This window comes from Mytilus californianus, unplaced genomic scaffold (genome assembly GCF_021869535.1).
Source record: "Mytilus californianus isolate M0D057914Y unplaced genomic scaffold, xbMytCali1.0.p SCAF_3, whole genome shotgun sequence".
NCBI lineage: Eukaryota > Metazoa > Mollusca > Bivalvia > Mytilida > Mytilidae > Mytilus > Mytilus californianus.
Window position 1 is genome coordinate 103678601 of NW_026262679.1, and position 19838 is coordinate 103698438.

Genomic DNA, 19838 nt, shown 5'->3' on the forward strand with positions numbered 1-19838 from the left:
TATGGGACCATCAACTTTTTATTTTAACATATATATATATACCGTTTAACATATTACCCACAAACATCACATATTTTGATAAAATTCTACGTGGAAACAACCAAAAACTGATGTTCAAATTACAGTATCTTTTCAACTGAATGATGAAAGTAAAAGTAATCTATTTAAAATACCAAAATCTGCAAGATAGAAGTAGGCAAATTTACAATTTACACCACATTGCAAAACCTTTCAAATCTCATAAAATAATGATTATTTTTACACAAACTATTTTGATAACTTATATCTAAAATTGTTTTGCTTGATTAAATTCTCCGAAATGTTATGGCTTTACATATTTATGTTTCTCGGAGATGAAATCTGAAAATAAATATATGAATGAATAGTGGTAAAATGATTCATAACATCAGAAATAGTCAAATTGCCTTTACGGGTGAATTGCATACTTTTTATATGACCTCAGTTGGTATCATTATGTTTCATCAAACAGCTCTAATGTACACCTATTAACAATTTTCAAATAATTGTAGTCGGATTTTTTTTTTTGGCAAAAACTTATGATTTATTATTCGTTTGTTGGAGCAGATTCTCAAATTAAACCAAGAAACATGTTTCACTTATCAACTTTTAAACTTGACATTTAAGATACGATTTTGATATGTATAAACGTTTTTTTTGAAAGATTAAAACAAAAAACAGAAAAATGGAAATATGTTTAATAACTAAACAAACAAGACGCCATAACTACCAAACACCACATTACTTTGGACGCCGAAAAAATATCTTCTTAATTATTTTTTAATGTCTCCCTGTTACATAATTGAGCCTAACAGTGGAGTTTAAAACAAAACGAAAATTTGAAAAATAATATGGCATCTATAAAAGTCTGTTTCACCGTATTAAACAGTGATATTATGGTATTCAAATATACAATATTTTAAAACAATCACAGTTAAAATTTAAATAACATAAATTCTGTCAAAAGTAGCACTAACAAATAATCCCCGTCATCAACTGGCTAGTCTCTGAATTATTAATCCAATCGTCAAACATAGTATGGATATAACCTGTGTGCCTGAAAAGACAGAACAATGTTATAAATGACTGAACAATTATAACAATGTAAACATATCACTAACGTAGAATCTTTATTATTTTTTTTTTTTGACGACGGAGATTCGCTATATTTAGAAAAAAAACAGGATAAAATAAACTTTAGAAACGGTTACTATGTACACCGTGTAAATATGCATTTTTTACATTAAGTCATTAACATTAAATGTCAGAAGTTGTACTGCACTAGATGTACATATATTTCTTTCAATGATGCTTGTGACCAAAATGTTTGTAAATCGGAATTATAATACATAAATTGAAGTGTTTATATAACCCCAAAATAAACAAAAGTCTAGCCAAATCCCGGACATGGAATCTGAGAGTTGCACCAGGGAGATATATTCCTTAAATTTAAATGATTCCTTTAGTTTTATTAGTTCAAATTTCATTACAACATAATATCCACATTTTCATGCCGGTACCGATGTATTGAGATACTTGACTGATGATACGTTCGGGTACTAGCAGTTCAACAGCAAAGACATTCACCAAGTAGTAATAAAAATGAAAGGGTACCAACTGAACTGCACCAAATGAGATTGTATTTTCAGTGATGCTTGTAAATAATTTTCATAGACATTTCAATATAGTTCATTCATGGTTCATTTTTAATCAATTAATGCTTGTATTCATTCGTTAATTAATCTAAGTGTAATGTTTTTAAAAATAAAATTGTTCTCACGATTGCTACAAGATTTGTAAATATTTTGTTTGCCTATTACCACCTTTGTAGGCAAAATTACTGATGAAGGTAAATCAGCAAAACGTTTTTGAAAACAATAAACAGCATATTTTACTTCTAAAATGTACTGTTCATATAGTAGCCAGTGCCTCAACACTAACTTAAGTATTTAGACACATGAGGACCGATTCTAAAAAAACGAAAAATTAAAAAAAACTCATTCATTCAAAGTTAATCATTAACGACACTGACGGTTTTGTGTAATACCTCTATAACAGTAAAGTCACTACATTGAGTGCAAACGTGATATTAAAGTACACTGCAAATTCTATCAATGCTCGTTATTTCAGTGGATTACTAATATATAGGAAGCAACTAAAGGACATTTACTGTGCTATGCGGGAGTATTATGTTTGCGAAATACCACACTATACGTATTTGTACTGTACAAGGGGAAATAAATTTCAGAATGAATCATATTCCATCCATTGGCTAAGACCGAAGATGGGAAAGACTATGCATTAATTCCAATTTCCGATGCATAACTACCTCCAGTTTAAGATAAACGCAATATTTTCTATTCCATTTGGTAGAAGTTTAAATGCATTCTTCTGACGTCTTCATGTCTATTTCATGGTAGGAGAGGTTCTTACAGTAATGATGCATCCGGCCTTGCCATCTGGAGTTCATGCATTTCCGTAAGGCTTTTATTGATTAGTTTGCTTAATGAATTGTAAAATCGGTATACTACTGTTGTCTTACGCATATTAAATGCTAGAAAAAGACGGTTCAAGTAAGTTAAATATCAGTATAGAGAGTGTCCGCTGTGAGTGAAATACCAACCTGTCCCTTATGTTTTAATATAAGACATCCATAACCAATGTCATATACTGATTTCATTTACAGAACAATATTGCTCATAATTCATTTGCTATTCAAAAGCTTACAATTCACTTTTGAAAAATTGAAAGATTAACATTATTTGTTTTGAACAGCATGATAGGAAATGAATGTATAAAAGATACTTTTCTTATGTCGAAGTTCCTTGTCTAACTCCGTTTGGAGTCATGAGGTTCTCACTTTTTCACTTTTAAGTTAAAGAGAGGCGAAAGATACCAGGGGGGGACATTCACACTCATAAGTCGAAAATAACTGACAACGCCATGGCTAAAAAAGAAAAAGACCAACAGACAAACTATAGTACACAAAACACAACATAGAAAACTAGAGACTGAGCAACACGAACCCCAACAAAAAATTGGGGGTGATCTCTTGACTCGAACTGACTCTGAATTTTCTGAAGTCTAACCGCTCTCACGAAAGCCATGATCATTTTGTCAGAAAAAGATTCGTGGAATGGACCTGAAAACCTGGCTCTAAATTGGTATTTTCCCCTCCGTTAATGGAATTAAGGGCTGAGAGGAAAGACTGGTCGACTCCGGATTAATTGAAAATATACCAGAAGAAAGCGATAATAGGCAAAGTGAACATTATGAACTAGCACAAAACATTCTGACTTTATTCAGCGTTTTACCTACAATAAAGCAGTTTATATTGTATACAAACAAACAAAAATTGCAGAAGACATTATAAAAATCATTCAAATGGTCTCGTCGTAAATATGATATGCATGAAATAATAGATGCTGGATGTTACGCAATCATTCAACCTTTGAATGCAGATAAATATCTCGGGTATTGTTCAGGTCACACTCTCTTAATACCATTCAAGGATTTTACAAAAAGTTAAGGCAACAGTAGTATACCGCTGTTCGAAACTCATAAATCGATAGAGATAAAAACAAATCCGGGTTACAAACTAAAACTGAGGGAAACGCATCAAATATAAGAGGAGAACAACGACACAACAAAAACACAACATTAACACACACAGAAACGAACTATAATATAACAATGGCCATTTTCCTGACTTGGTACAGGACATTTTAAGAAAAAAATGGTGGGTTGAACCTGGTTTTGTGGCATGACAAACCTCCCGCTTTAATGGCAACGTCAAACACAACACCAAAACGACAACATCACATGACAGGACCACAATACAAATGAATGGGAGAACATATAGGACAAAGAAACACACGAAAACAAAAGTTCGTTCAAACTGCAAACAAATAAGTTTTCAATATAAATGTAGTCTGTTGCTGACATATTTCTTTGAGATAAATTCAAGTGCATTGAATATCTCCGTTTTGAATCTTTGATATTTTTTTTTGTTTTTTGTTTCGGTAACACATTATTCATTGTATTGTGGCAATTGATTTTCATTAATATACAGTTATGCGTTTCATGAAAAAGATTTCAATTGCGCATTGAATAGGTGACTTATGTTTAAAATGTCGTAACCATAATTCCGTCCTCTTTTCCTTGAATGTGAAACCACAAAATTAGACTGATCACCGAGTTCATACTAACATGATCAACACAAAGGGGTCCACATGTAGAGCCGAATCTGCTTACCCTTCCGGCTGGAGCAGCTGAGATATTTGATGGGGTTCGTATTACTCGGTCTTTAGTTAAATTTGCTGTGCTGTTTGCTTTGTGGTCGTATTTTTGCCATGGCGTTTCCAGTTTGTCAACAACTTATGAGTTTGGACATTCCTTTGGTATCATTACGAATGTATCAACAATGGTACATACATATAAACGAGTCACATTTGTGGCATTATGGGTCACTTCACGTGAGAAATTTCAGACGTGAAAAAACTTAGGTGACGTACTAAAGTGTAGAATGAGTAAAACGAAATGAATATAATCTACCATTATAAACATATGAGTGCATAAAGGAATAGAACTGTACATTATTCTCAACTAGTTAATTAACTATTTGCACTCAGATAGTGACTACAATATTACTACAGAGTTAAATTTTCATTTTCAATCATCTATTTTTTCAATTAACCTTACCAAATCCACTGCAGTCTTAACATGTTTATAGAAGAAAAAATCAAGGTCATTCGTAATTATTTTTGTTATCATAAGTTAAAGTCATAGCAAAAAACCCTTTGAAATTCTAAAACTGAGACAAATCATGGTGAAACCTTGACTAGACCAAAGGGGAAACAATTCCTTGCATGATTTCATACGCAATAAATGTTCATAACATTTATTTATTAAATGTATTTATTAAATTGCCATGTGCATTTAATGTGACTTGAAGCAATAATATTGATTAAATCTTATATTTCAACTTGAAAACTTTTTATTGTTAAAAAGTAACAAATAAGTGCGGGAATCCTTTGGAATTCTTATATTGGGACTAATCAAAGTGAAGACATGACTGGCATGATTTCATATGCAACAAAGTTGAAAACGTTTATTTTTTTAAATTGAAATGCACTTTTAATTTGACATGAAGCAATACTATTGATTAAATCTTATTTCTAAACAGTTAACAATCATTTAAAAAATATATTCAAATAATCATTCTAACAATAAAAAAATAGGGAATAAACACGTAAAATATTACTAAACTATCAAGTTCCTGACTTGAAATTGACTTCCAAAGTAAGAGTGTGATTCAAATCAGGTTTTATGCAACATGTGTTTTTAATCAATAATTATGAAATGTAAATCATTTCTTGCTTTTTCTTCTATTCATTAAATCAAACTAACACATTATTAATTTCGTGCGTTTATTTCTGGCATTCCTTATTTCTATGAGTGGCTATTTAGATGCACAAATGATGATTAAAAGGGAGTAAATCAATTCTTAACGTTTGAAAAAAGATGGATCAATATAGCTAAATAAGAAAAGTCATTAGATTATTAATCAACATTATCAAGAATTGACCCTCATAATCCTTTTTTTTTTCATTCTACTGCAAAGTCATATTTAATAAATGAATCTTCATGCACTATGATACTTAAAAAATGAAATTAATTCCATTTGATCATTGACGGAATTAAAGACAATACGATGAAAATGAGAGAAGCTAACATAGAACCGGAGCCGTATGGACCACCAGGCAAACTTAGCTAAATTGGAAAATGCTGATAATAAAAAAGCCAATAATGATATTAGTTTTTTCTTCTTCAAATAAATGATTGATTCTAATTCATAAGTATTACTGTACTTCTGCATATTGTTACTATTTTTGCACTTATAATTCATATCTTATTCTTAACAATTTTAATTTTAGAAAAGTTAATTTTGAATAAGTATCAGCATTAGATAATATCATGGTATAGTATCAGAGGCAATATTCTTTTATACATTTGTAATACCATGTATAGCCCTAAGTTAGTTGGCAGGTGTATTATTACGAAACGCAACTCAAAAAGTGCAGTTCCACTTACCATGCAAAGGATGAACAAAATCATTTCTTTAATAATTACTTTCGTGTGTGTAAAGACTAAAACTCAACACTTATAATTAACAAAATGACTTAAACCTTTTGCTTTATACAAGGTCATCGTGTAATAAAACATGTTTAATCACAACAATAGGTACTATTACATAAAAGGGGAAAACACATACACCACAAAACATTGAACCTGAGTAAATAATAGGTACATCATAAAACATAAAAATTTCAATTCATATGAAGAAAAAACAAAAATATTGAAACAAAGGATAGGGAAACAGTAAAAAATCATCTTGCTCCATGCAGAAACTTTTCTTGGAGTAAAGAAAAGGTAGGAAATTTTTTGCCTGAATTGATTTCATACACAGATTTGTTTAAATCCTTCAAGCTTTACTAAAATTGGGAATTTCAAAACTACGTAGGTGGTCACAGGCGCCTTTAATTAAGTGGGTGTCTTTGGTTGCTGCCTGTCAACGTTTCATGTTTAAGCATAAGTTGGGCCGCTGGTTTTCACATTAAATTGTTTCACATATTGTCATGACAGTGCCTTTTATAACTTCACAGACGGTATTGGTTTTGCTCATTGTTAAACACGTGCCGTTAATTTTAATTGTTTAATCCTCTTTCTGTGGTATGTGGTGGATAGTTGCCTCATTGGCAGTAATAACACATCTCCTTATTTTTATAATTTATGGTTAAATCAACATTGTGAAGAATTTCTGAACATGTACTAATGAATTCCTAAAATGGCTAAAAACTGATTTTCAAAGTTTTCGATAAATTTCAAAGTATTCATCTAAAAAGTAAATAAGGACATCTTAAAAAATCAAATTTCCCCCGGGGATACAAATTGATACGTTTAGTTGAGGGTCGGTTGAAAACAAAACTTTACGACAAAAGAGATGATTTCAGCTTCCCAATTGTGAACTTTCCATTTCTATGTAGCAACATCCCAGCAGCGCCAGCATACGGAGTATATATCTCCCAACTGATACGATATTCCCGGGCTTGTATTTCCTATCATGATTTCCTTGATAGAGGATTGCTGCTCACAAGGAAGCTATTAAACCAAGAGTTCCAAATGGTGAAGTTGAAATCATCCCTTCGTAAATTTTACGGACGCCATCACGAGTTGGTTGACCGTTACGGAATAACCGTTTCACAGATGACATCGGATATGTTCCTTATGTCGTAACTACAATACCCTTCCCTTTTCACGAATGTGACCTACCGAATTAGACTATTTACCGGATTTGTAATAACATAAGCAACACGACGGGTGCCACATGTGGAGCAGGATCTGCTTACCCTTCCGGGGCACCTGAGATAACCCCAGTTTTTGGTAGTATTTGTGTTGCTTAGTCTTTAGTTTTCTATGTTGTGTCATCTGTACTATTATTTGTCTGTTTGTCTTTTTATTTTTGGCCATGGCGTTGTCAGTTTGTTTTCGATCTATGGGTTTGACTGTCCCTCTCGTATCTTTCGTCCCTTTTTTGATGTAAAATTATACAAAAACGTGTAAAATCTACAATATTATATCAAAATAATCTGTAAATCAACAATATGTAGCCCTAAATAATATATTAATAGTGTGAAAATTTGGTGTCAAATCCTAAACGTATTTATTCAAATTAAAATTGCCATCATGTTTGGATTTTAAACCAGCGAGGGAAGCATATTCAGGGTAAATTAACCATTACCTCTTAGAACTAAACACCCAATGATTAACTTACGGAATGCCTGTAATGATGATTATTCATCGAGTGGTAACGTGGTCGGAACATTCTGTTTCGATGATGCTTTCGATAATTCGATAATCGATAGGACCTATTTCTAAACTTCGCTTGATATCGCCATGTTTTATGATGTCGGTGTTTTCTTTTGTAATGCTTACACTTTCTCCGATAGGCTGAGTTTGAAAAATAGTCATTCGTTAATATAACGTATGTCCAAAATGCATTAGATTTCTTGTAGTTTCCCAGTTGAGAAAATGATCCCGATTTTACTCTCCAAAATTTGTCCTTGGAAAAATAACATGCAGTATTTGATCTTTATTTGTTCTGAATGAGCATGTATATACCACCAGTAACCTTTATCACTAGTTATGCAACACTTATCATTTACAGAGCGTGGAAAAGAGTTGGGCAACCCTTCAACAAGTACCTGTGAATAAATCTATAAACCCCATTCTCGAATAGATAAAATGGAATAAAAGACTCGTTCGATGAAAATTCAAATTTTAAAAAGAATATGGTTTAACAGAATTCAAATATTTGAATAAGGTACATTTCGAAAGACTGTACCAGGTTTTTATTTCGAATTCTCTAACCTAGTTTAATATAAAAAAAAATGTCTGAAAATTCAGTATTACTCAATGAAACTATATATATTATCTGTTATTCTGATTATGGACCAATTACCTCATAGTAAATTATTTCGCACTGTTTCTGCGTCCGTTTAATGGGAGTATCGATTAATAGCAATTTCCAAAACAATAACGACATATTTTTATATACAGTGTATATTATAAAGAATCACCATTTCTGAATTGGTCGAATCAAAAAGTATCAATTGGTATTTTTTTTTTCATTTAAATTTGTGGTAGAAAATATTTTTTAGATTTAAAACAAAAATAACTAATGTATACTTACAAGAACAACATATAACTGACTCTCTATAAGCACCAAGTTTTTGATCTCCTTTTTTCATCATTTTATTTAAATTTGTTCTAATGGATGATGCATTGGGACCTTAAAATGATAAAAAAAACATTAATGCAGATTTATACATAATATATATTTAATTTCTATATAACAGTTGTTTTATAGAAATACTACATCCTTCGTCATGAAATAAAACACTAATATGTACAACAGTGTATAATGTTTACAAAAAAATGTTTCGCTATGTGATGGCTACCAGAAACTTTTGACACCGATTTCAGTGCACATGATGCGTGGCTCTGAAAGTTCATTAAAGATGCTAGCTCCAAATTTAAATACATATAAATAAAGGAGAGGTAGAAATAAAGGCAACAGTAGTATACCGCTGTTCGAAACTCATAAATCGATAGAGATAAAACAAATCCGGGTTACAAACTAAAACTGAGGGAAACGCATCAAATATAAGAGGAGAACAACGACACAACAAAAATACAACATTAAAATGTAACACACACAGAAACGAACTATATAATATAACAATGGCCATTTTCCTGACTTGGTACAGGACATTTTAAGAAAAAATGGTGGGTTGAACCTGGTTTTGTGGCACCTTGTATAAAAGGCAATAATTAATTGTCTATAAAAGTAGAAAGGCCGTGCGGAATTTTTATAGTACCTTAAAAAAATATCAACAGTATAAAATAAATAAATCATAGAAAGCTTTCTAAATATGAGATGCGAAACACTAATATGCGTTCAAACATTCTTTGAACCGACTTTGGTGAAGATAACACATAAAAAATCTCTAACAAATTTCGCTTGATAAGATCTGTTTTAAAAATTTCAGGCATTTTTGAAATCGAAGGAAAATTAAGGTCTACTAAATAGGCACAATCGATAAAAATATTTACTAAGTACCAACGTAAAATAAAATTATGTGAGATGCATCAACTTCCAATAAGACATCAAAGATCCGGGTTTAAAAGGTAAGAGGATTTCAATACGCAAATCAAAAACCGTATGACGAAAGTTTAATATAATTTAAGGATAAAACGAATAAAAAGAAATCACACATTTCAATAAAAGGATGTGCACAATTTCAGTACGTATACATGCTAAAACATTAAGGATATTAATCAATTTGATCTAATAATAAACAATCCCCTCAAAAGATTGTATTGTTGAATAATAAGCAAGTATTCAAGTCCAATACAAGCTGAACTGTAAGGTTTTGCTGACAAATGATACCCTGCTATAAGTACTATTTTTTGGGGGGAAAACAGGAAGTTGATGACCAATTGATTAAAACACGCATCACACGGTTTTCATGCTTACACGAACATTGGAAAAGTACTGTAGCCTTAATTTCATACGAAGCTTGTTTTCAAATTTCAGGATGCCCTGATTTGTTGTTCAACGAGACGACATACATTGCATTATGTATTAGAATATCCATGTTTGAACATGTTGTCAACAGGAAGTTGAAAAGCGGGGAATCCGTGAATGTATTACACGGTATAAAATGCTTGCATGAAGCTTGCTGCCAAAACTCAGATAGCTCTGGTCAGTAGCTCCTGAGAAAATGCGAGAAATTTTCATAAGACGAACAGGATGAAGAATGAACGGATGGACAGACATAAATCAGTATACCCCTCCTTTGGAACGGGGAAGAGAAATGGGAAAAACATATTAAAATTATCCTCAAATATATGTTTTTTTCATTTAAGGAGTTTTACAATCTTAATACTCGTTAAGTAACAAGAACTCACGAAGAGCTTGCATGTATTGGTTTAATACCTGATTCATGTTAAACGAATACAGAATATCAGCATATGTCAGTACAAACTTGAAATTATTAATTCATGTTAAGTTATAAAAGATAACGAAAACATTTTTGCATGGGAAAGTCCAAATTAGCATAATTAAATTACAGGGAATTTACTTGAGCTTGGTAAGACTTGTTAGTGTTATTCATGTATTCATTATCACATAATTCACGAAAATGATCCTGTATATGATTACCAGTATAAAAAGTTAATATGGTTGAGGTAATAAATTACCGCTTCTGTTTTGAACTTCACATTATGTGAAATGCTCGCATTTTAGTAAAATAAGAAGTTCTACGCTTTGTTGTCATGAGACGAATTATCCACAATTTCACCTACTTCAAGGTTAGATGAAATATAGATGTTAGATTAAATTTACGGCACATTAAACCTAAATAAAATATTAATTAAATGTTTTTAAACATGCTATTCAAAGGATAATTTGATTGTAGTTTAACTAACTGTTGAAGAAAAATCATTATGATAAAGAAACTGCAGCATATATTATTGGTTTTTAAGGTATAACAATACAGCACAAATAATTTACTGCATAGATCAAGACATTATCCTAAATAATTCACCGCTACATTGGTTAAAAATCTACTCTTATAAATTCTTTTACAAACATTATAAACTTCGAACACAATACATGTTGAAGTTATGAATGAAGTAATTCAAAATTCCAATTGATATAAAAAAAAACGCCATAATAGACATTTGTAATTGTTTTGGCTTCAACAGAGTTCCGATTAAATTCGTTTTTTTCGCAACAAAACAAAACTGTGAAGATAACTGTTAGTTTAGTTATAATGTGTACACGAAAACCTGTAATTATATCTATACCTTATAATGTGAATTATTGTATAAACAACAATAAAACATTTTATCGACAATATAGAGTCTTCAACAATAGACAGTTGCTTAGCAATTATAATGCTCTTTATCAACCCCAGTCAATTATGACTTAGCACCTGAGATCCCTCCAGCTTTTTGGTGGAGCTCATGAAGCTCAGTCTTTAGTTTTATTCTCGAGTTTTGTAGACTGTTATTGTCTTTTCGACGCTTTTCTTTTGCTCAATTGTATTTATTGCCTGTTCTTCTTCTACTTATAATTTCTATTGTCCTTATGGTATCTCCTTGTGGGGTGACCAATGAGATTTTTCTTGATTTAATCCCCCGCCGAATACACAGCTTAATCATGTATCATTTGAAAGACAAAACCTTGTACTATAAGAATATCTTGTCGTTAGGATCAGACATTGTCCCAATTGTTTAAAACTAAAGTTAAATGTGAACTTCACATCTACATTTTTTTAAGTGAATATCAATTTTGAATTTTTTACTTTTTTTATATTCTGTCAAATAACAAATAAAAAATACTTCTTTGACTTCGTTTATAGTAGATTTTCTTATAACAACTAAATTCTAGATATTTATTCACAAATAATTTCTCAAAATGACGTTTTTAATTATAAAACTCAAAATATGAAGTATCAACCATTTAAAGTAAACATGGCCTAAATTTCACGTAAAATCATTTAGTATAAAAGAAATTACTGCAAATTATTCTTCAACTAACATTGTATACTATGTATCAGTCCAAAAGCAGTAATACAAAATGCTTTAATATGACATCAAAATGATTTTTACAACAATAATTTGTTTTGCATCTTCAATATAACTGTTTCGAATTGGAAAGTTTAATCAGATAGATATCTTTTTTGGTGGTAATTTTTACTTCCTTACGTTCTTTTTTTATAGGATCTCTATTATAATGCTTTCTTTTTGCAGCGTTTAACAGACTGTCAAAGGTTCCCAGGTCTGTACTTCATCATCGTTATTTCCGTAATTCATTGCAAGAAGTGTATTTATGTTACCACATATTTCCCTTACATGGCACGAACAAAAGTATGTGCAAGACGGATTCTGCTCATAGGAAACTATTTTTCAAAACGTGTGCAGTACTATAGAAAGCAAGCAAAGGTTGCCACAAATTTTGGTTGGATAATGACACTCATGAAAAAAAGAGAGAAACAACACTTCTAACATGTTCATGAAGTCTAATAATGAATTCAATTGAAATCGGCTAGTTGTGAGAGGCCAGAAATTATTTAAAATCGGCACACCATCAAAGAACGATAAAGTTGAAGCATGCATGTTTCCCTTGCTGAAAGATGTAAGAACTTTCCCCTAGATTTTGTAATTTTCACTCCTATTTACGACATGTCAATTGAAAATATGGGATGGTAAAACTTTCTTAAATAATATTTCATGAGAAACAGGTATGCTGATATAGAATTTAAAAAAGTATTCCAAAGTCTGGGGTATATCTTCTCCTTTAAAACTATTTGTGTTTTGATGAAATGTTAGATCATTAAAAAAGCTTATTGTAACATATTCTAGAAAACTATATAGATAACAAATGTTCACGCCATAGGATGCGACCAGAGGAACATCCTCATTTAGAAAAGGAAAATATGTCTTTATACTTAAATAGTTAATTTAGTATTTGCACTAAATACTGACATTGTTAATCTGATTAAAATATAGATTTGTTGTCCACGGTTTGAGGAATTGAGCCATTGTGAAGTACTTGTAGGAAATACAAAAACATTGGAATTTCGAATAATAATTTCTTCAATCAATCCAAATGTTAGTGGAGATCTAGGAGTTTGTTTACACAGATATGAATCATTTCTGGAAGGATGTTTGAAGCAAATGGTGTCTTCTTCACAAATAATACATAATGGTTTTGAAGTGTAGATTCTAGTTACTGACGTTGTTTATCATCCTAATTACGTATTATAGTGTTATTTTTATTTGTCTTTGTATATTTTTAACCTTCACTGTTTAGTCCATTTTTGGTAATATCCTTTTGGCGTGGCTCGGTATGTATATAAATAAAGGCAATAGTAGTATACCGCTGTTCGAAATTCATAAATCGATTGAGAAAAAAAAAAAAACAAATCCGGGTTACAAATTAAAACTGAGGGAAAAATATAAGAGGAGAACTACGACACAACAGAAACACAACATTAAAATGTAACACACACAGAAACGAACTATAATATAACAATGGCCATTTTCCTGACTTGGTACAGGACATTTTAAGAAAAAAATGGTGGATTGAACCTGGTTTTGTGGCTAGCCAAACCTCCCGCTTTTATGGCAATGTTAAATATATCATTAAAATGACAACATTACATGACAGGACTACAATACAAATAAATGGGAGAACATATAGGACAGAGAAACATACGAATAAAAGCTAACAAAAGGTAGCAGGTTTAAAATGTAATACGCAAGACGCGCGTTTCGTCCACACAAAACTAACCAGTGACGCTTAGATCAAAAAAGTTTGAAAGCCAAAACAAGTACAAAGTTGAAGAGCATTGACATCCCGACATTGTGTTATTGTGAAAAGTCATTTTTTGTATTCTCGTCTTTCATATTTGCTTATGTGCTTTGTTTATAGAGTGTTTATAAGCTATTTTGTTTTTCTTTGTTGACATTGTTTGTATTTATTGGGATTATGATAATAACACAATGTTGACTGATGTACCCCAATTTTTGACATTTTCCCTATTATGTCTGTTTGTTTTGCTCACACATTGTTGTCAATGTAATGGAATTCTATGCAAATGTCATACAAGTGAGAGAGGTCTGGCTTGCTATAAAACCAGGTTTAATCCACCATTTTCTACATAAGAAAATGCCTGTACCAAGTCAGGAATATGACAGTTGTTTTCCATTTGTTTGATGTATTTGAGCTTTTGATTTTGCCATTTGATAAGGGACTTTCTGTTTTGAATTTTCCTTGGAGTTTGGTATTTTTTGTATTTTACTTTTTAACGGGATTTTCATTATGGAGTGGCTTGGTCAGAGACATGTCTTAGTTAGTAGCAATTTTTATATGCACATATTTATACCACTATCTCCTCTGAGAAATTTTTATCAGGAATAATTTAAGGATGTTTATGAGGTTTATTACACAATTGGTTACCAATGTATACTTATATGAACAACCAATTAAAAATTGTGTCTTTATTTTAACGAAAAAATCCGATATTTCAAACAACTTGAAATTGTAAAATTTTATAGATAACATGCCAATGAAAACCTTCACTGACAATTATGAAAGATGGTTATTCCAAAAATAAAATTCAATTGAAGAAAATGTAAGCATACAAGTAAAAAAAATAATTTGAAAAAGATGGATTACATAAGTAAAAAAAATAGTCTAAACCGATTTTCGGGAGAAAATGTAAAATACGGGTAGAAAATAAAGTAGACATACGTGTGTTTAATTTAAGACCATTGAAGCCGTGTATCATTAAGGAAGATCAAATTCAAAATTTTATCGACGTTTTGCCTATTTGTCACCTCACTATTCGGCCTCTTTTCGGGACAGACACATGAATTAGATGCGGGGTAAAACTGTTTTGTTGTTGTTGTTGTTGTTTTTATGCAAATATATGGGTCATCAGAAAAGGAACATCCACAATTAGGAAACAAGAATATTGACATTATCAAAGTTATGTCCATTATTGGTATTCATGTGCGGTTGTCAGCTAATTTAAATTATTAAGAAAAAGCAATTACTGAATTTACTATCAATTAAAACGTCCAATCAGCGTAGTATGCAGTGGAAACTAATTTCATTAATTAAGAAGCTTCTAAGTAACAAACACGAATTTGACATATGCATAGTTATCAACATACTTTAATTTTTTTCGTCGATTTAAACCTATCTTGATTCAAAACCGACATTATATCATTCAAAGGTTCAGTCATATGCGTTTCTGTTCGTTTGTTTGTCTACAGTAACTTGGAGAAAAAATAGATTTTTAGAGTAATCATTAATGTTTTTTATTCTTGAAGTTTTGAGAAGTTTACAGTTACTATTGTCAAATCATGTTTTGTACTTACCAGTAAAGTACACTGTTACAGCCATACAATCTGTATTAGTCTTAGCGTCTGAAACTGCTAAGTTAGTGGGTGACGTGTGCAATGCACTGGCTAAATGAGTTACCATTTCTGATCTACAAAATAGTTGATAATTACCACTTGCAAATTTCTGTAAATACTACGCAGAAAAACCACGGTTCGCAAACAAAGGCTTTATCATTTTAAATTTCAGCATCTTAAAATTTAAAGCGTTTACTTAGCAAAATTTACTGTATACAAAGTATTTGATGACTTTGTTGCTACAAAGTCTATAAGGAGTAGTAAATTCATTTTCCATAGTATTCCTTAACAAATTATATCTGTTAGTGCTTTAATAACAACGCAATGGGTATGACAGTCATGATTTGGCCCCTAAGTTAACCAAAAACTAATTCCCTAAGTCCTTTGACAATAGTTGTGCACGACTGTTATAAAAATGTCAACTTACTTATCAAAGTTCATATCACCGAAAGTCATTTGAAGAGGAGTCGCTTTGTTAACTGGGATTATATCAGCACACGCTAAACGTGGTCCTCCACCATTCTCAGCATGTATCACAAATGCTTTTCCAGCAACTGAAATGAATAAGGCTAGAGTTATCACATTCCCTAGATACTCACCGGATTCCATACTTAAAGCGACACAATAAAAAAACTAACTGTTAGGTATATTCTGTATATCAATCCTGCATTAAGTTTTAAAATGTCAACAATTCAGAAACGTAGGTTTACCCTTCCGGAGCACCTGAGATCACCCCGAGTTTTTGTGGGGTTCGTGTTGTTTAGACTTTAGTTTTCTATGTTGTGTCATCTGTACTATTATTTGTCTGTTTGTCTTTTTATTTTTTAGCCATGGCGTTGTCAGTTGCCAAACTCCGTCGGGCAAAGTTGTCATAAGATGAATTTGATAATTCAGTTTATGTCTCTTTTGGTCATATAGCTCCTAATGTTTCTATGTTTTTATTCAGGCATTCTTGGATTTCAAATGTTTAGGCTTGACCGTTTCAGAAAAGCGTGCACGAAATTTACAAAGTGTTAACTATCGTTTCCTTTAAAATGCAAAATAAAAAAACGAATCACATGTTGTTCTAACTTTTAAAAAAATCATATGTATATTGTTCTAACTGTTTAGAAAATCATATGTATATTGTTCTAACTATTTAGAAAATCATATGTAGATTGAAGTCGTGTTTATTCTTGCTTATATTATTTTGTTTATGACAAAGAAATGACTATACCTCCAATGTCAGCTCATAGTTCTCTAACCTATTACAAAAATAAAAAGTATATAAAATATATCTTTGTGAACAAAAACTGGTCCAAACGTTATTATTGAAACATTATGTTTATACATAAATGTTTGGAGGAATTGGTATTTAACATTTAAAGCACACTTAAAACACAAAACACTTACCCCCATATGGTCCAACCAGTGGTAAATTCATATCCGTATAGAACTTTCTACCACTTCCAATGTCATAACGACCCAGTTTACTGGACTGATCTCCTAATTCACATCGTAAATGATTAAGCGGTGAACATTCATCATAATTATTCTGAAATTAGTATTATTTTATTTATTTAGAAAAAAGGCAGAAAATTAATTTTTACTTTTTGTAACAAAAATTGAAGTGGTAAATACCAATAACATTTACACTTTTAAAACACTGAATTCGAACTTATCATGAGTAACCAGACGGGTGTCACATGTGGAGCAGGATCTGCTAAACCTTCCAGAGCACCTGAAACCCCTGATTTTTGAGGGGTTCATGCTGCTCAGTATGTAGTTTTTGTCATGACGATGCCTTAGGCGTCCACAATGTATAGGATTTTGATATGGTCAGTAAGGGAAACCACTAGTGGTAGGTCAATGATAAGGGGTATGCAGTTGTATAACATTGGTACACCTCATTTCCACGGAGATTATTTGGTCCCGCCCCTTCAGTCATGATATATTACCCTTCCGGAACACCTGAGATCACCCCCAGTTTTTGGTGGGGTTCGTGTTGCTCAGTCTTTAGTTTTCTATTTTGTATTTTGTACTAATGTTTGTCTGTTAGTCTTTTTCTTTTTTAGCCATGGCGTTGTCAGTTTATTTTCGACTTATGAGTTTGAATGTCCCTCTGGTATCTATCGCCTTTTTTGACATTTAAACTTTTATTAAATTTATATTTTAAAGTTTTTGATTAGATCAATTAGGTTAAGATTGACCTTAATGGTACGTCAATAATATCTGGTATGCAGTTGTATAAGCATCTGCACATTTCATGTTTTTATGAGGATTATTTTGACCCGCCCCCTCAGTCATGGTCTATTCGCGTAAAACATTTGTATAGTTTACACAATGAGTTTACATGTTAAATTTAGTGATTATTTCAGTTTGAGATGAACCACTAAATTAAGTTAAAGATATATTTTGTATTTGGTATGCAGTTGTATTAGCAATGGCACATATCATGTAGATTATATGGCCCCGCTTCCTAAATCATTGTTCAATGATTTTGGAATTTTTGCATAATTTACATGTTAAAATTTATGATCAATGTCAGTTTAAGAGGAAGAACTTTTCATAAGTCAAAGATATTTGGTATGCAGTTGTATAAGCGTTGGCACAGCTCATCTACATGGAGATTGTTTTGCCTAGCACCTTCAGTCATGGTTCATTGACTTTGAATTTTTTGCAGAGTATACATTTAAAAGTTTTGCAATTTAACTTTTACAATTGCATTTGCTATCAAAAATACGTACATGCGAGACATATCTATGTGTCAACAGTTTATTTATTTGGTGTTATTTGTCATTTCGTCATTTTTGGGTTTTATGTCATGATTTCATTAGTTTGTCTTTGACTAATGATTTTTTATGGTCTCTTTTGTGTCTTTAGTCTCTTTCAGGAATTTAAGCTTTTTAGATTTCATGTTTTATGAAAATACAAAATAATATACTTACAATAACATCAACCATAAACGGGTTGTAATGACCACCTGGGCTAACACAACCGGAAGTAACATCATTCTTTACTGGTTTTTGATGAACATGCCAATTATGTCCAGTTGTCTGAAAAATATTTCGAACAATTTCATTGTTGATAGCCTATATACCAACCAAAACAAAAGTGCTTGTGCATTATTAAAAATATATGAAGAGGGGAAAAGGAAAATAAGCATACTTCCCATTTCAGCTCATATTACTTAAACTCGAAAAAAACTATATATCTGTTGCTTGAAATAGGTATGATCCATTTATATTGTTCTACTAAAATATCTTTGGTTGAAATTGGTTTCTAGTGTTTGATGTGCTTCACATAAACATATTCCAATACTGAAATCTGAAACATCATTCTCATTACTAATTATTATCATTTTCATTACTAATTATTGTTTCCTTCAAAAGTATAATAATAGCCTGTAGTTGTTTTTGCAATCTGATTAAAATTCAATAAGCATAGCGAAATCACAGATCTATATTTCAATTAGATTGTCCTTATTACAATCATAAATTATACAGTTAGATTAATGTATGCACAACAGAGACTGTCGTCCTATTCATAAAAGATTGCTAAATTGAGGTAGAACTTTAAGATATCTTAGCTCTGCAACGTTTTCGGTCCTCGTACATCCTTGACTTTCAAATATTCGGCTTTGAACGTTCCTGATGAAGGTAAATCCAGAAAAGTGCTTAGGACGCATGACATTTATAACGTGTTGTTTTCATTTTTTTTCAAATACATAGGGTGTTTAAAAAAACACACATTCCTAAAAGGATTTTGTGTCATTGGGTTGTTCTATTAACCTTTACCCTACATCATGCTTTGGACGCATGACATTTATAACATGTTGTTTTCATTTTTTCAAATATATAGGGTGTTTAAAAAAACCAAACATTTTTAAAAGGATTTTGTGACATTGGGTTGTTCTAATAAAAACAAATGAAAACAACACGTTTGATAATTTCATGCGTCCGAAGCGCTTAACCTTTACCCTACATCTTCGTTCATTAACACGCAATAAGAGTTATATACGAATGTATCATTTACCAAATAATGTCATGGTACAACGCTTATCTTTGTAATATCTATAATTGTTTTGCCTTTTTCACATGATTTGATACTACTTATCTTCAAACTGCTGTGACGCTATCGAAGAATTGTAACTTCATTTGACTGAATGTTTATGCACAAAAATATTGTATAAATCACAAAAAATTATAAGGTAATAAAACAACCAACTACCTCCCAAGTAAAAATTAAAGAGTCAAAGCGCGTAGATCATAAAAATTAAAGTT

General features: G+C 31.4%; 1 protein-coding gene across 2 annotated transcripts in view; it reads right to left on the minus strand.

The window, feature by feature from the left end:
• LOC127735637 (uncharacterized) overlaps positions 1 to 19838 on the minus strand; it is a 49939-nt gene continuing 30101 nt past the window's right edge. The window contains exons 6-12 of one of the 2 annotated variants that reach the window (XM_052245867.1): positions 18504 to 18611; positions 16969 to 17110; positions 16004 to 16130; positions 15538 to 15650; positions 8771 to 8869; positions 7853 to 8028; positions 1 to 1075 (exon numbers count right to left, since the gene is read on the minus strand). In XM_052245867.1, the coding sequence (XP_052101827.1) occupies positions 1046 to 1075; positions 7853 to 8028; positions 8771 to 8869; positions 15538 to 15650; positions 16004 to 16130; positions 16969 to 17110; positions 18504 to 18611 (795 nt within the window). In that variant the 3' untranslated portion in view covers positions 1 to 1045. The remainder of the gene's footprint in view (positions 1076 to 7852; positions 8029 to 8770; positions 8870 to 15537; positions 15651 to 16003; positions 16131 to 16968; positions 17111 to 18503; positions 18612 to 19838) is intronic. The other variant, XM_052245868.1, reaches the window with a different exon arrangement.